Genomic DNA, 17,314 nt, shown 5'->3' with positions numbered 1-17,314 from the left:
AAAAAACCCCGAAGGCTATCCTAGGTAAAGCTGGAAAAGACACAAGTTTTCACAGCCCTGATACTCTCATGGGTTCTGCACTGGTGAAATGGAATTATTTCTAATGTATAATAACGAAGGGTAAATGGGAGGAGGACTGTGCAGTGTATTTTCAAATGATGGATCTACAAGTGAACTTTGTTCATGGCTGCTTGAATCTAGGATTATAATTTATGCTAATTTATAATAACAATAATAGGAAGAAAGACAATAAATACAGACGTTACCAACTTATTCGGTGTTCTTTCAATTGCTTCTTCCTAGTCAAGCTTTTTTTTTGCAAATGCCACCAACTTCAACATGTCATTTGTCCAATAGTTTGACAGTTGTCCTCACAGTTTCCATGACCACAAACCCATTTTTGAAATGTATTTTCTGAGTTGAAACAGATAATTTCTGCCTCATTTTAATTCCACTCCCACCTTAAAATACAATTCTACAGTAAGTCAAACATTATTTTTAGTTATTAGTGAGCACTAATAATCTTGTAATTTGGCAGTTACCTATGGAGTTGTTTGTTTGTTTTGTTTTTTACTTCAGTAAGTGCTTCCAATCCCCCTCCAGGCATTTAGATCCCTTCCTTGCATGCTTGGAAAGAACAGTGGCAACCTACTTGGAACAGGGTTGTTACAGAGAACAAAGCTTTAAATGAGTTGGAAAAAGAACTTGGATAATTCTTGGAATTTTCTACTCCACACCTCTAGTGTCTATGAAATACAAAGGTCTACATGCAGCTTCCACTTGGGGAAGTGCCACAACTGACGACGTCTGGAATGATCGCTCTGTATTATGTTGTTATACTTTCTTTATAAAAATCTGCTTACTGTTCTCAGGAGACAGCATACTAGAAATAGATACAATTTTAGTCCTACTACAAAAGAAATATTGAGACTTGTCCTTTAAACTCTGTGTAAAAGGTAATTAAATGCAGTCCAGCTGCAGCCTGGCTGTCAATGAGGCCAGCCTAGAAATACTTTGGGGAGCTATCCCTCTTCTTTTTGGCTGTATGTCCCCCTTTCATTTTACCTCTGTACTTGCCAATCAGCCTTACAGATCTGCAACTATCTTAAGAAATCCTTATAGATGAGTAATAGCTGAGAAGAAAGAGTAGTCCTCACATCTGATGCAAGCTGTGAATCCAAGGTAAGCAACAGGTCTGCCGCAATGCAGAAATGTGGCTTTTCAAGCCTTTTTCACTGAGAATAGCCTTCTGTTTCCCTTAGTACCCTGAAATGTGAAGGCTGGGAGCCAACAATTGCACACTGTCTAAGGAACATCTTACTGAGGATTGCTCATTCAAGGTATGGATGGACGCTTCCCTTCATCTGTTGTTCTCTAACAGAAAAGACATATCCCAGTTCTCAGAAATCATACCTATAAGTAGCAAAGCCCAAGAGAGGACTGTTTACTATTTACCCAGGTACTAGCTAAGGGCTGCCTCAGCCATGCCTTTTCCATGTTAACCACAGGCCTACCTATTCAACTCTTTATGCACCAGTTCTTCATATTAAAACGCAGAGGTAAACACATTTCCCCATGACACAGTGATATTGCGAGGATAAAGAAGCTAGGAATTTGGCAACCAGTATATAACCAACCTGCAATCACTTGGATGAATAACGCTTGTGTAGAAATACCTTTACTCTGGCTTTTATGGAGGCTATTCAGGAATTAACAGCAAGCTGCAAAATCCTTGCAAGAAGCATTAAGGTTGTTATTTTTGCTAATATTATTAGAGGTATCTGGTTTAACTTTAGTTTGGGAATAACTGCGCTAGACCACAGTTACAAAAGAGGTCACACCTAGCATCTCAGATATACGGATGCACAGGGAACATCTGCTGCTGGTATTTGTCTGTTCCATTGAGGGTTTCTGTTCACTGACTAGTGCGTTTGAAGCAATTAAGGATAACGGGATGGAACCACTGATTTACCTGCTCTTAAGCAACTCTCTTACAAACTGGAGTTTGGTTTCACTGACATTGAGATACTTTGATTTTGTGTTCCCAGCACATAGGACCAGTGATAGTGCTTTAAGTGTAAATGCTGCCTCTGGTAAACACAGACCACTTTACAAGTGCACTGGAAGCTCTGGGTTTTGCAAATGCACAGGAGAACGCACTATATAGAACATACTACATTTATTTTAGTAACATCACTACTTTTTGTTTATTAGCACAAAAAAAGACTGAAATTAAAGCCACATGAATATTAAACAAAGCTTTAAATAATTTATTTGCAGTTTTGCCCTGCAGATAGCTTTACTTAAGGATACTACTAATAAACAGTTACAAATACACATGCACACCTGCAACAGATCGATTTTATTTCTTAATGAATGAAGTGAAAACTCATTAACAGAGTGAGCACAGGGAGCTTTGAGTAACTTTGAGGTGAACTATAATCTTTCCATTTTGCTACTCAAGTTTAACACCTCCAAACCAGCTGAATCACTGTGAAACTAACTGCATGCAAGCAGGAGTTGGTGAGAAATCATCATGGTGTAAAGCCAGAAGAATGGACAGAGATTTTTTTTTCAGGAAGTCTATTTTGAAAAAAAAAAGTACGCCAACGTTACATGGTGTTACAAAACCACCATTAGAGTGACCATTTTTAAACCACATACTGGACCTCTTTGCCTGTTAAAGATAGAAGTAGGGAAATTATTCACTATAAATACACTTGTTGGTTTCTTTCTCTTTTCCTAACAGTGGATTGTCCAAACACTGAGAAATTCTCGAGTTCACTTAGCATTAAAAACAATACATTAATTGTATAGATTTATTTCCCTATTATAGTGGGTTTGTTTTTTTTTTTTGAAGTGCCTGTTTTTCTGTTATCTGCTGTGATGGCTAATTGCATAATCAAATGTCAACAATTCAGAACTCTGACTGAAGACATGAATCAAAGCTCCTCAAACTCAATTAGAAATGGCAAAGACGACAACAAAATTAGCAATAGGCGTCCTATCCTCAGAACAACAATCTGGAAAGGCATATGCTGATATAGCTCAAATATAATTGATAATTCAGGTGAAAATGTATTTTTCATTAAAATTCTACTAGATGTCATTGTAGAAAAGGAGCACAAAGTCCACATGAGCAAAGTTGAAACAATTGTTTAAAATAACACATCCTCACTCCAAATGCTTTTCAGTTTGCTCAGTTGTTCTTCAGGTATATGAATTGGAGTTAATAGGAGATGCATGACTGAAGCTCATACACACATCTACAGATGGTCCTAGCCCGAAGCAAAAACCATGTAAAGTAGAAAAGTTTCAAATAGAAGGACTCATACTGTTATAGAGAAAACTGGCACGTACTATCCTGGAATAAGTATGATAATCAGGCACAGTCCTGATTTGAGTGATAAAAACGAATATAGATTGGGCCAGACTGTAAAGCAGTGTAAATCAACAGAGCAGCATTAACTTCAGAGTTGAAGAACCCGGCCATCCTGTTTAATTGACATTTTAAGCCTGAATGAGACCAGCAGATTCTCAGTATCTTGAATAATAATTAGACTGTATCCTATATATAAGGTATAAAGAGCCACACTTCTTCTTGTTCTAGTGATAAAATTTGGTATTTCTGTGTGAATAAACGTAATGACAGAGAAGGAAATTAACAGCAAATCACTGTGGCTAATAAGGAAGTGTTGATCCAAAATACTAATTCTCTCCACAGAAGGAAGACAAGCTAGACAGTAGGCTGTGGCAGTGCTGCAGAAGAATTGTGCTATGTGTACTATCTTTTAAAGTACAAAGAAATGATATGTCTCTGCCAGACTGTGAAGGCGGCAGTGGCAGGCCGCTCAATAGCATGACCACACCAAACCTTCAGTAACATGAATATTGCAGCATAAGAACACAGGACTGCTCAATGTTGTATAAAGCCTCCCAAAGAAATCGCACATTGGTCACGGATAGATTTAGAACAATAACCTTGAACATACTAAAACCTCAACTGATGAAGTCCTGAGCAGGAGGACTTCCAACTTATATGCTTCTAGGGGTATGTTTCTACACACAAGATCGTCAGTTGTTCTTGCAATGCCTACTGGTTATTAAACAAGATTTCCCCTCAGTGATGCTTCATTGCAGCTACTCTGGTTCAGAAAAGTCAATAAACTACAGACACAGGCCATTTCAATGGCGCTGACGGATCAAAAAATAAAGATTTTGAAGTACAAAAGGGGAAGAACGGCGCTTGATAATTGCATTAAAATGTAAATGCTTTGGGTGTATCAGATGGAGGTATACCTCCATAAATGACATAAAGTTTGAGGAACTGTCAGAGGTATTTAGGTGAGTGGAAGTACAAGTGTAACTTCTTTTTACTCAGCCAAGCTCAGTTGTTTGTGCACTTCCACACATGCCTCCAGTCTGAAGTATCCTGACGACAGCGAGACCATGACAGATAAGGAGGTTGTAAGGGTCTCTTCCATACCTTCCAGGCCCTTATGGCACTAAGTTTTGAGGCTGGCTTGTTTGTTCGTTTGATGAACAAGTTTGGATCCTGATGTTGCTAGAGGCAAGCAGCTTATTTTGGTATCTATTAATTTATCATTGCTTTAGCAATTGGGAACCTAGTCCTTTGGGTTAACATCCAAGCTGGTTAGATATAGCAAGAGTTGCTGCCTGCTACACTGAAGTCGCATTTCAAAACTTCAGCCCAGGAAGCACGCTTAGTAAAGCAATACAGTCAGCACCTACAGATTTAACATCTACCTCTCAGCTTCCACATGTACACAGGGCTTTAGAAAATGGCTTTGTTACCGATGTACAAATAAATGCATCCATATTTGTACCATTGCTCGTGTATAGGAGATTCATGGAAAATCTAATACCTTATCACAGCGTGTATCAAAACAACATTTTTGATCGTGCAGATTCAAAATAGGAACAGACCCAAGTTGAAAACAGATCTGGTGATAACTGGTCTTGTCTGACTGTTTTTACAGAGAGCAACCTCACATGTAGAGACTTCTAGGTATTCCACAGCTTTACTGGGTGGTGATGGGGAAGATAAAATAAACATTTTTCCTTTATCTGATCATGTGTAAATGAATGATTCAACTGCTATATCAGTGATAAGATGATTGCTAAATGGTTCTTCTCAACTTCTATCAATGGACTGATGAAAGGAATTAACACTGACAGTGATAAGTTGTTTTCTCAGGCACTGAGACTTCATGACAAGAGAGGATTTCTTTTGCGGTCAAAAGACATTTTATCAGTTGAATATTGTTCTTCATTAAATGCATTAGAAGCATCCAAGGATTTGCCTGACATTTAAGCAACTTCTGGATTATCCTTTTGCCTCTCCACAGTGATGTAGACCACCTCTCTTTACTGAATGCACAGGCTGTAATACAGATCAATTTGTTCACCATCTTTCTGCTGTCACTTATTCTGTTACATTTATCTCAGTAATTCATTACAGACCTCACCTAATCGGTCTCCTGGTTTTGAGGGTTCTTTAATGTAAATGTGTTTACTCAAATATGTCAGGCTTAATGGACATGTTTTAGGATGATGTATGTCAGACTTAATGTATTTACCACATTAATCAGGCTTGTTTCCTTCACATCTATTTCCATTCCCTGAGTATAAGAAAACACGAATTCAAGAGCTGTTTACTCAGTACTCCAGTAGAAACATCCAAAGTTTTAGTAGTTTACATAATGTTGACTAAAAAGAAAGTCTTTTGTTTGGTAGAAGGGGATGTCCTGTATTTTTTCTTTTCTTACTGGAAGCTTGGTGCAAGCTTAAACAAGCAAATGAACTGCTATTGTTTTCATCAAGCTTTGGAATAGGCCATGGGATAACATATAATTAAGCATGTCGAGTATGTACATTAAATGGCACATTCAGAAATAAAATTTGAAACATACTTTCTCAGTTCCGGTGTTCATCAGGTCTCAATTTCAGAAAGAAACCAAGAGAAAAAAGGCAGATGACACTGGAGCAAGGATCTGTCGATTAGAAATGGTACCAGTATGGAAAGAAAAAGGCAGGCTCTGTATCGTGGTCTAGATTTGTGGGGAGTCAGATAATGAGCACCACTGGGGCACCACACCAGCAGTGAAGAATGACCACCAGTTTTAAAATGATGCAGGTGAACAAACATGAGGGGAAAGATGAGAAAAGAGTATCTTGGCAGTAAATGGGTATATTTGTGGGAAAACCATACAGAACCACCAGAAAGAAGTCAGAGATAAACTTACCTGGGGAACTAGACAGAATGGGTCTTTCTCCTCATAGGAAAGTCTGCTTATGAAGTGTGTTTTTTTATTATCATATAAATAGTTTCATAATATGTTACTGGGGGCTGAATAAAAGAGTATCAGAATACACAGATAAGGCTATCATCTTTAGTATTTGATACTTCAATACAAATAATTATAAAGCTGACATTTCATTTTAAGTCAAACTCACTTACATCTACAACATGTTATATGTCCTATGTTTGCTATCAGTATATCTGTAAAATGGCTATCAAGTTGCTAGCAACTTATCTATAAAACTTGATGTGAAGGGCATTCCTGGTTTCTACTGAAAATGTAGTTTGATGACTTTTCTTTGCTGCATATAAAGCTTAAAGGGGTGGATTTTAAAACAAAACACAACACAACATATAAAATACAAACAACACTTCCTTGCCAGAAAATTAGGGATCTCAGGAATTACATCAAATGTCCTCTAAAGAAGACAAATCTCAAAAAAGTTGCTTAAAAGACAGACCTTCCTTTTTCTGACCAGATTGCCTTTAAATAAAACTGCAAAACCCTTCTGCAAGGTTGTTCTTGGAAAGTAGAAAAAATGATAAAGCCTGCTATAAGGCAGATGATTATCAAGAACTTTAATGGAATTGAGCGCTGGGCTACAGCAGAGCTACAAAAGAATCCCTTGACCTCAGAGTGTGGTTTTGTTCTAGCACAAAGCAGCGAAGTCTACAATGCACTTTTAATGTTGCTTTTATAGCATGGAAGCCCAACCCTCTATCTAGCTAGAGACTTCAAAACCCTTTTAAGGGTCTGCAGGTGTTTTCTCTGTATTATAGAAATGCCAGTATCTACAAGGTACCCATTTAATGTTAGATGAATCAATTTTAAGCAACTGACCTGGACCTCTAATGAAAACTTGACAAAAATTAGACCCAAATCTTTCTGGGGTTTCAAAAATTCTAACTACATTTACCTTCATAATCTTCTCCTGGCTCCGAATTTCACATGAAATACTCCAAACAAACAACAAGGGTCAATGCCACAGTTAGATAATTTCTTTCCAAGAACTGTGAATCTTTCTACTGTGGATTCTAACGCCAGCCTGCCTCAGGGAATTAACTCCCCATACAACTTCAGCAAGTATTACCTTCTGCTTCCAGTGGAGTAGATAGTACCAACAACATCCAGATATATTTTGGATTGCTACTACCAATTCTTGCATTATCAAGTATTTGCTCTCTAGAGTACCCACAATGCTCAAGCGAACTGCAGGTCTATTCAGATTTTTAAAATTTATTTTATTTTTACCAGTGATGTCATTCTGAGGACAAAATCTACCTGCAGTGAAGTCCCTGATGTCAAAACTCAACAGACATTTGTTAAAGAATGTATCTGGCCTTTTAGTTCAATCAGTGACATATTAAACATAGCATTTGAAAGCAAAAACATTCTAGTTCAATAAAATAATTCTTGTGAATGAATTGTCCATGCTTTCATGTACTCCCTGAACTTCACTGCTTTAGACCAGAAGTGCTGGTTTGATTCATTTAGGAATTGCTAAGGATAGAATGACCACTGGAAATCCACTATGGTGAATAAACATATTTACACATAGAAATATCTATGCCAAAAAAACCAATCCTCTTTCTTTGTATTGAAACCTGAGTATAAATTTAAGAACAGACTTGAAACCTTCTCAGACAGCTCACCTATTTAGGCTGGTGAACATATGCTGAGATTATGTTTCGTGAGAAGTGTGAATGTATCATTAGCAAAAAGCATATTCAATGTTGACTTCCTTCTCTAGTGAACTGTCACCTGTTTGGGGTGACAAAGAGAAAAGGAAACTGGATTCAGAGAAATGATTACCATGCAGCTTCCAAACACAGGGTTTGCTAAATCACCAAAGTGTTGATGTCTGAAGTAATGGCACACTCAGTCTTTCCTCCTTCAGCCTCAGCACAGGTTTATATCAACACTGAAAAATGGTATGATTAATTACAACAAACTTTCCTTTTCATTACAGATATATATTCCTAAAAAGAAAACAAGGTCAGGAACCTTTTAATTTGTGTAGGGACCTGTATAGCCAAAACCACTTCTGCTTCTTCAAGGTGCGCACATTTTAGCCAAAACAAATTAATATTATGAACAAGGGAACCCTCTTTGATATGACTGTTACTGTATACCATAGTATTCTCATGTGAAGTTGTCTGCAAGAATGAATTCTTTGGTAATTAGCACTTGTTTGCATGTGCCATGGATTTTTGGCTTTTCCCTTGAAGCTTTTTATCAATGAAAACTCTTAATATAATTATAATTCATACAATCACACTTTTCCAGGAGTGGCTGCTAATATGAAACAGTACTTGAAATATGAAACATTAAACATTCGCATAAATGCTTTTTCTTCTTAAGATGTCCAATTATTAATGTGTCTGTGTAAAGGTGTAATTTGTAACTGTCTTGTCATTTTTTTTAGCTATTGTGACAATGGGGAAATTCAAGACAAACACTGACACTTCTACTCCCTCAGGGGAAATAGAATTATTTTCCTTTGTTAATGGAGGCTTTTTTAATGTTTACATAGGAGCCATATTGCCAGGAGCTTGACACATCATCTTTGCACTCAATAAAAGAATTTTATTTATAGGAATATTTGGAGACCCTGCTGTACCTGTCCGAGCTTGGGAGTAGAAACATTGATTGCAAAGGACTTGAGGAAGGAGTTCTGAAGATGACTGGACCTGAAAGTGACACTCATGGATTGTGAGGTCTCCTGTTTGTGGGAAGTGGGAGCAGAGGTAGCATCTGTGCTCCCAGGGCCACATTTGGCATCCTCACTGATAGTACAGCAAAAGTATCCTGGGTATAACATGGTTTTGTCCTAAATTTTTTAAAATGTTTTAAGTATGTGTTTAAGTACAATATAGCAGAATATAAATGATTGATTCATATGGAAATGACCACGTGTTCCTGAGATACAAGTATACTAGAAGGGAAATTTTATATTACTGTGTGTTCTTGTATTCTTTCAATTTAGCAAATCCAAAGAGTCAGCAAAATATTTAAATTCGTTTAGACCAACAACTGACAATAAATTAGAAACCTAGCAACTGACATTTTACACGTTTTTTAACACACCCAGGAGTATCTCATTATTCAAAAGTGATGAACCAGCATTATCTTACAGGATACTAACCTTGAAGACTGTTCAGGTGTATGTATCTTGTTTATTAGCTAACTGGGCAGAACTGATGTCAATTTAGGTATTTTACAGCAACTAAAGCAACATGTATTTTTCCTGTTACATAAAGAACATCTTCCCTGTTTAATCATAGCCCTTCTACACCTTCTATACATTCAGCTCTATTTTGTTAACAGTTTAGATCAAACCCCATAGAATAAACCCATTAAAATACAGCTACAAAACCACAGTGAACTTTGTTTTCTTAAAAGAACTGTTTATGATGGTGAAGAATGCAGTCAGAAATGAATTTATGGCCCACTGGAAAATTTCAAGATTTCAAAGATGTTCCTGTCCTGGAAGATCCCCGAACACTGTGAAACTGTTCCATGAAAACAACAGACCAAAAGCCTCAAACAGGACTGAACTGCCCTCTTTGATCAGACCAAGGACCTGGCGCACTATCATGTCCTGACAGCAGCAAGGCATAGCATTTACAGAGCCATCCGTCCTGTATTCTTCCCTTTGGCTTCTGACAACTAGACGCTTAGGAGCTGATAACAAAGAAAGCTGAATTTGGCACTCACATCTCAGGTAATTCTCCACACCAACAAGTTCTTTATAATCTTCAAAAGTTTTTCCTTGTGTATGCTTTTGACCAAAAATTGCAAGCTGACATGGGAAATATTCCAAATGAATGGTTCTTAAAGCTGCATAGAGTTTCAGTCTTGAAAAAAAATCAGTATCTTTCTATGAAAACCTTTGTACGAAAAAAATGCCAGAACCTCTATCAAGGAATTTGGTAGAAGAATTTGAACAAGACCTAGGAAAGTTTGCTATCCAAAAAGAGCAATGCAGACATACAGGAGCAAAAATACCAATGTAAGACAAAACACAGCCTGATGAGAGTGGAATAAAACACAGCACAATACTGACTTGGGAGTATTCAAGAAGTGCACTTAGATCCATGCTTCTAATTTCCTAGGCTTGGGCTTGTCCTGCTGAAGTAATGACTGCTACATTCTGCATTAGGACTCACTGTGCTAAAGTTAACAAATTTGACTGTTATTTTTACTGTGCCAATACTACCTATTGCATGTAACATTTCCCATTATCGAACTTCCCTGACATTACGAACTAGATCCTCAGAGCAAACTCCCTGAGGTATTCTAGATGGTTTGACAAGGCAGATTAGGGATAGCTGGCATCCTGTGTTGAGCCTTTAAGAGATGGCATTGTCTAGGGTAAAGAAGATGCTTTTGCAGTTGGTGTAACTGAGACGATGGAAAGGTCTTTGTACGAGCTGTAGGAATTTCCCAAGGGCAGCACTGCCTGGCATCTCTGTATACTTGTAGTATACAAGTCCACTACATACTGTGGACTTGTATAGACTTGGGCCACAGACCTACCTGTCACTTTATCCATGTCATCAGCCCTGAAACAGGTGAAGAAAAAGGTCTTTTCTTTGCAAAAGAGGACTTCAGTGCACAGGAGGGCTGGACTTACAGCAATGACCTCTCCCAGCTAACTGAGGGCCTCATTAACTCAAGTCACAACTGAAGTCTGACTTTGGGGAACGCCAATCAACCTGCTCTGTAACCACTATGTCCCGTCAGAGACTCAGATTTGGTGTCTGTGGGAGGAGCAAAATATTAACACACTCAAAAGCCACCTGCATGACATATTACAGGACCCAATAACAAAGTAATATACTGAAATATACAGCAATTAGGTCTCAGCCACAACAACCAATTACACTGGTGAAAGTCAAGGAAGCACTGGAGTCTTTTTCAGAAAAAAAGTTGTGCAAATAGATGTTTTTTCTTGTTCAGTATGTGAATTAAAATATGAAACCCAAACATTTCACATCAATTCAAAGTAAAAGTTTAGAGAATTTTTGAGAGGAGGCAAAATAATTATTTCAGTCTGGGGAAAAATAATTCTGAACAATCTTAAGTGAGTTACTCTCTTTTGGGCAATTTCTAGTAACAGAAAGTAAGTCCTTTATTCACAGAGTGAGGAGCATGTATTTCCTTTTTCAGGGCTAGCGCCTATCCACTAACAGAATCCCCTCAGAGTCTTACACTGCATTGTTCAACGTTCTTGTTATTTAGTTGCTGTAATGCAGCCACGTTACGGCTGGGTTCTTAGAGAAGGAAGAGCTTAGGGATCTTTTCTGGAAGTAAGACAGCCAGTGTTATTTGGCTGAATTTGGGACTGAAAAGGATGTACAAGTCAATAAAGCACGCAAACATTTTCCTACTACGCCAAAAAGAAAAGTGTTATGACATGATACCTCTGTTCAGCCCACTTGCTCAGTTGACAGTATTAGTGAAATGAAAGAGCCTCTGGGTAGCAAAATCACTTACAGTGTCCTGAAAACACCAGATCAGATTTTAACTATTGCTGCAGTCTCTGTCTGCAAAGGGAACTTGATAAAGGAGAATCTTCTTCATTCAGAGTCAGTTCCTTATATTGGTGACATTCTGTTCTAATAGAGACCCCAAACAGACTTCTGTTTTGTCGTCCATTGCCTATTAGATATTTTAATGTGTACCGAGGTTAAAAACTAGTACATGCCAATCAAGAAGCAGGGCAGATAGTGCTACCTTCCTGAAAAGCGTACAGTAAAGGCAACTTTATTTTCAATAACAGCTTTAAGGTCTTCTGACAGACACCTGGTTTGCTACTCCTTCTGGTTTAGTTTATCACAGTAATCATTCTGCTATTCAGAATTTTATTCCGATTTTTACTAATTCAAGGCCAGATGACAGTTACAGTATATCAGTATTATTCCCACTGAAAGTGCCACGCACAACAACCCTTAATTTAAGCCACTATATGTAACTAACTAGTTTTGGAGGCTGAAGTGATCTTTCATAGCCAGATTCCAAAGCCATTCTGTCAAGCATTTCATTGATCCACAATTGGTAATGGTACATACTCATCTTTTATATAGTTGGTGAAATCTGTCTATCCAGGAATAGAGCTAAATGAATGCTAAAGCTGACATCAAGTGGGCAAACAAATAAAGTAATAAGAATTAAACAGGTTTTTTTTTTTCCCCAAGAACTGAGACAGCAATAAAATCCAGTTTAAAATATAATTTTGTACCTATCACATGACTCTGACATGTAGTCCTTGTCATGGTGTCCTCCTCTTCTTCTTGCAGGTTTTCTGTGACTACTTTAGCCTGTACATAGTACAACAAAAGTGAAGAACATCTGTGACTCTGTTTATGTTGCTTCATGGTAACTACAGAATATCTTTGCAGAAATAAACCAGAGTAAAGTTACAGGGCAGCTAAGAGTGGAAGTACATAGCCTGTCTCATTCTATGAACAATATCTGAGGATAATAACTTTAACTTCATTCAAAGTCACAATATGCAGCAGTCAAAAAATACCCTTGGAAGATGCAATTCCTCAAATGAAAAAGTCTTTTTCTTTATATAAAAAAAAAATTATAAAAATTATGCTGCGTTCTCCTGACCTCTCATTTGTTTCTCTCTAGAAATACCATGTTTCAGATACTATGCTAAAATGCTAAAAAAAAGTGAACTTAATATGCGATGTGGTATCTCTCTAGTTCAGTTTGCAAACACTGAACTTCAGTGTCTTTGTTTCCACCTCTGTTTAAAGCATTTATTAGCTAAACAGAGAGAAAAACTTCATTTAAGAATGCAGTGCACCTTATTCAAGTATGTGTTATTCAAACCCTCTAGATACTCTACTTTTCAGGTGAAGGCATATTTTTGCTCTGTTCTTCTGCACTCCTGTTTACCAAATGTATATATAATCTGAGTATCTTCCTAGTGTACAGTGAAAACCCCATCCATTACATGCCATCAGCGGCCATAATTCAGATCCAGGGGCATATTTTTCTGCCATGCTGTATAAATCAAGCAAGAATGAAGACACTTCCAGGGTGATGAGAGGAGGAAAGCCAGCACTGCAGAAAAAACTTACTTTCAATATCTCAAAGATCTTAAATTATTTGTTAATCGCTCTCTGCTGCACACTCACAATAACATTAAATATGTTCTGTAGTCTAAACCAGTAGAATTTATCATCATTTGCAAGACGTATCTTTGATCATAGTATATATCCTGCTTGTCTGGCTTACACAAGTAGCCCTGTTGACCTCTTGTGACTAGCCTCAGTAAGACGTGAAAGACTTGCTCTCTATATCTACAAAAGTGCATTTTTAATCTCTTAATCCCAGAGATCTGATTACATCTTTTTTTCTTCTTCAGGCTATGGAAAATGAAGAGGAGAGTATGTGATCATTTGGCATCAAATTACGGGTAGAATGACTTCTCACATTTGCAGACTGCATGGCAGTCTGTGGCTTGCTGCTGATGTGACATTTCACAATATTAGGACAGATCTCTGGGTATTCCCCAAACACACAGACTGCAGACAGACAGTACTATACAGAATTCCTGGTGTCTTGATTTTGGTGCCACACTTCCACCTCACAAAGCAAAGCCCATGGCTTTTCTAAATTACAGTGGGCTGTAATAAAATCACAAAGATGAAACGAAGCAGCGCAGCACAAAAATGATTGTATCTCATCTTAAGCTCCAGCCAAGGACATGAAAAAGTATTGGAGAATGTGGAATATCCTTGGTGTGGGCTAAGGGATTATGCATTTCTGCTGGCTGGCCTTTAGAGCAAAGTGCTTTTTTGATGAACACTAACGGGAAGCGTATCCCTCTGAAGGTGAATGCACAAGGCTGCCATTGGTGGAACATTGCTTTTTCCATAAATTCAGTGGCAGTCAAGCAATAAGGTTCTTTGCATGAACAGAAATCAGAGGTAATTGGTGCATATGTTATGGCGTAATAGTGCCCCTTAGTCTTTAGCTGGCACATCGTAAGAGAAGAGATTTAATCATCAAAAATTCAATAAGCTTTAAAGGAAAAACTTGCTAGAAAAAGAAGGTAAAAAATTCTATGGCCAGGATTTCAAGAAGCAGAATATATATGATACACAGTTTCAAAATACAGCAGCTTTCGCACTGACCCTGTTTGACTGAACACACTTTGCACTGTTCAAAAAATAAAAGAAATTTTCCTAGTTTAGTGCTTTTCAAAAGATTTATGCTGTTTTCTCCAAAAGCATTCATTTTGTCTTTTTACAAGCAAAAAATGCACAACAGGCCATGCTACTACATGCGACTGTTTTCAGTCACAGCCATCTCCCAGTCGTTTGCAATCTGCTTCAAAGTAAGCAGACACCAAAGAATAACTGGAAATGATAGTAATAAGACGCATGAACTTTGAATTTAAAGACTTACGATCGTGGGTTTTTTTGTAGAAGTTTGGAGGACAAGATGAAATATCGCATACTGTGGAATCTTAAGGTATATCTCTTTCACAAGTTAGCATTAAGAACTGTAAGCACATTTTCAATTTCGTTATTCTAGATGTCCCCAGTCTTTTGGCATTAGATATTTCTTTCAGGAATTAAGTGCCACAAAAGCACAATGTGAAACTCAAAAAGATGAAGCATATAATGTAACTTAATCTTCAAAAACAACACAAAAACCCCTTTGATTTCCACCAAACAAAAGAGTGTATGGTATAGGACAGGTAATGCCTTTTCCCCATGACTAACATGTCCTTAAAAGTGAAATAGTATAATGAGCATTTCTCCATTATTTATGTATATTAAGGACAATCTTTGTAGTCCCTGATAAAACAAAGTGTGTTTCTTGAAGATATACTTAAAGTTCTAAATTGCTGTTATTGCTGCATTTAGAAAGACTTCACAAGATGACAGACAAAAAGCACAGCAAATTATTGCAGCATTAGAAAATAATAAGTTAGAAAGAAATTGTAGAAGCAATGTGTAGTTTTTTGTACTTCTGTACAGTGAAGATATACCCTAAGCTGTCAGTACCGTATTAAATGGAGCATAGTTAAATTGAGTGGCTCTGATAAGGGGCTCTGCTTTGCTATCAAAGTTCTAGATCAGTTGGATTGAATTTCCTGCATATTGCACATTTCCAGACTTTCATTCTCTCTCTTTCCTTTCAGTGACACTACAAGGACAGCCTTAGATATGCTTATAATTTGTGGTTTTATAATGCAGAAGACATCTACATTTTCAAAGAAGAGATGATACCACAGGAGTCAGGAGGAAAAGTTTTCAAACACATTCATTCTGCATACGTTCCTCGTAAGTTGTAAAAAATGACCTTGCAGATATTCTTAGCAAAGACATCTGCATTAAAGTAAAAAAACATTTGCCTGAAGTTGAAGCCATGTGTGGGATACTTTAACTTTAAGCATCCTAAACATCAGTACTAAGGTAAGAGTTTTTCCAGCTCCCATTATGAAGCTTTTTGAAATTTGTTTTACCCTTGAAACACATCCCGAAGAATTTGTATTTCAAATTCTCTCAGATGAACTAGTTGCATGTGCTTCAATAACTCAGTTTTATTAGAACAACAAAAGTAATAGCCTCAACTTCATGTTCAGTATTATATGTGGCACAAGTTTTCAGACTATTTTGTGAAAATTGTGATTACTGTTAATAATCATCATAATAACATGGTCAAGACAGCTATCAGGAATGAGAGAAGAATGGTCATCGCGTTAAAGCATCTCTGTTCTCCTCGTGCTTGGACTTCAAAACACCATGGGAAAGGCCCCTGCTAGGCAAGACATTGCTCACTAAATTCTAAGATTAATTATTAGAACCTTCACAAGGAAGGGGCACCCATTCAGTTGACTTTATGTTACAATCCCACACTCCGTGTGTACACTTCTCGCTGCAGAAAAGTTAGCCACTCATATAACCTTTCAAGAACCAAAACGCAGCAGCTAACAGAAAATAAAATTATTTTTCTCCTAAATTGCAAGATTCCTACTCTCTGGGTAAATTAAAAGTATCAGGTATGGTTAGTACTTTATTGAAGCATAAAACTAACTACAGGGCATTAACAGGGAGATTTTCCATGGTAAGAGACACATGGGTCAAATGTATGTTTTTGCTTCTGAAAGACTCCCTTTTAAGCGACAAATATTCCCAAGCGTGGTCAAATACTTTGCCTTTTCCCCATCAGCAGTGCACTTTTTAGGCTTAATGATTTCTATAATGTTCAGAGGAATGTTCAACACTGGCATGTAATTTTCAGGGAAAGGGGAAAAAATGAAAAAAAAAAAAAAGAAAATGGTCCTATTATTTCATTCTACTACAGTGCGATTATGGCATCGTTGTGCATATATCTCCACTGGAATTGAACTGCCAGCAGAAGCCGTAGGATCTTCATGACTAGCTGTATAATCTGGCCTATAGTCAAGATGTCAACTTTTGTATTAATTCACAATTCTCCAGCTACACAAAATCATTCTATCATATATAAACAGTTATTATCCTGCTTGTCTGTACCGGCAATAAGGAACACATCCAGAATTTAAAAAGAAGGTAATAATGTTTTCATGTACTAACACACTTACCAGGGTCTGATTCTGCATTTCCATATCAGCTTTTGTGTTGCTGTTTTTCTTGTGGTTTCCTTGAGAGCTGATAGAGTTGTCGTGAAGAGAGGAGCCCTGGGAGCTGCCCTTCGACACACTCCTGTAGGAAACATTATTTGATCCACTTTCTGTCTGCTGAGCTGCTTTCTTATCAACTCTGCAGGTAGAGAGTGATTCCTCTGATAAATTACATTGCCCTTCTTCAATCACTCTACTTTTCCATTCCTTTAATGTTTAAAGTAACCTCTCTGTATCTTTCTGTCTCCAGACCTTTGAGTGATAAATGTTTCTAACTAGCCTTGATCAAATCTGTCACTTGCAATTTCAGGTAGTATATCAATTTAGTCTTTCACATATAATGATTTATATTATA

The 17,314-nt window shown here is 37.4% G+C and overlaps 1 protein-coding gene across 1 annotated transcript in view; it reads right to left on the bottom strand.

The window, feature by feature from the left end:
* The window catches only part of NCKAP5 (NCK associated protein 5), a 272,102-nt gene that overhangs the window by 39,241 nt on the left and 215,547 nt on the right, over positions 1–17,314 (bottom strand). The window contains exons 13-14 of the mRNA XM_086465475.1: positions 16,921–17,098; positions 12,568–12,646 (exon numbers count right to left, since the gene is read on the bottom strand). Of these exons, the coding sequence (XP_086321601.1) occupies positions 12,568–12,646; positions 16,921–17,098 (257 nt within the window). The remainder of the gene's footprint in view (positions 1–12,567; positions 12,647–16,920; positions 17,099–17,314) is intronic.

The sequence above is a fragment of the Leptosomus discolor genome, chromosome 5, assembly GCF_034619465.1.
Source record: "Leptosomus discolor isolate bLepDis1 chromosome 5, bLepDis1.hap2, whole genome shotgun sequence".
Lineage (NCBI taxonomy): Eukaryota > Metazoa > Chordata > Aves > Leptosomiformes > Leptosomidae > Leptosomus > Leptosomus discolor.
This window is presented reverse-complemented; position numbering and strand designations above follow the sequence as displayed.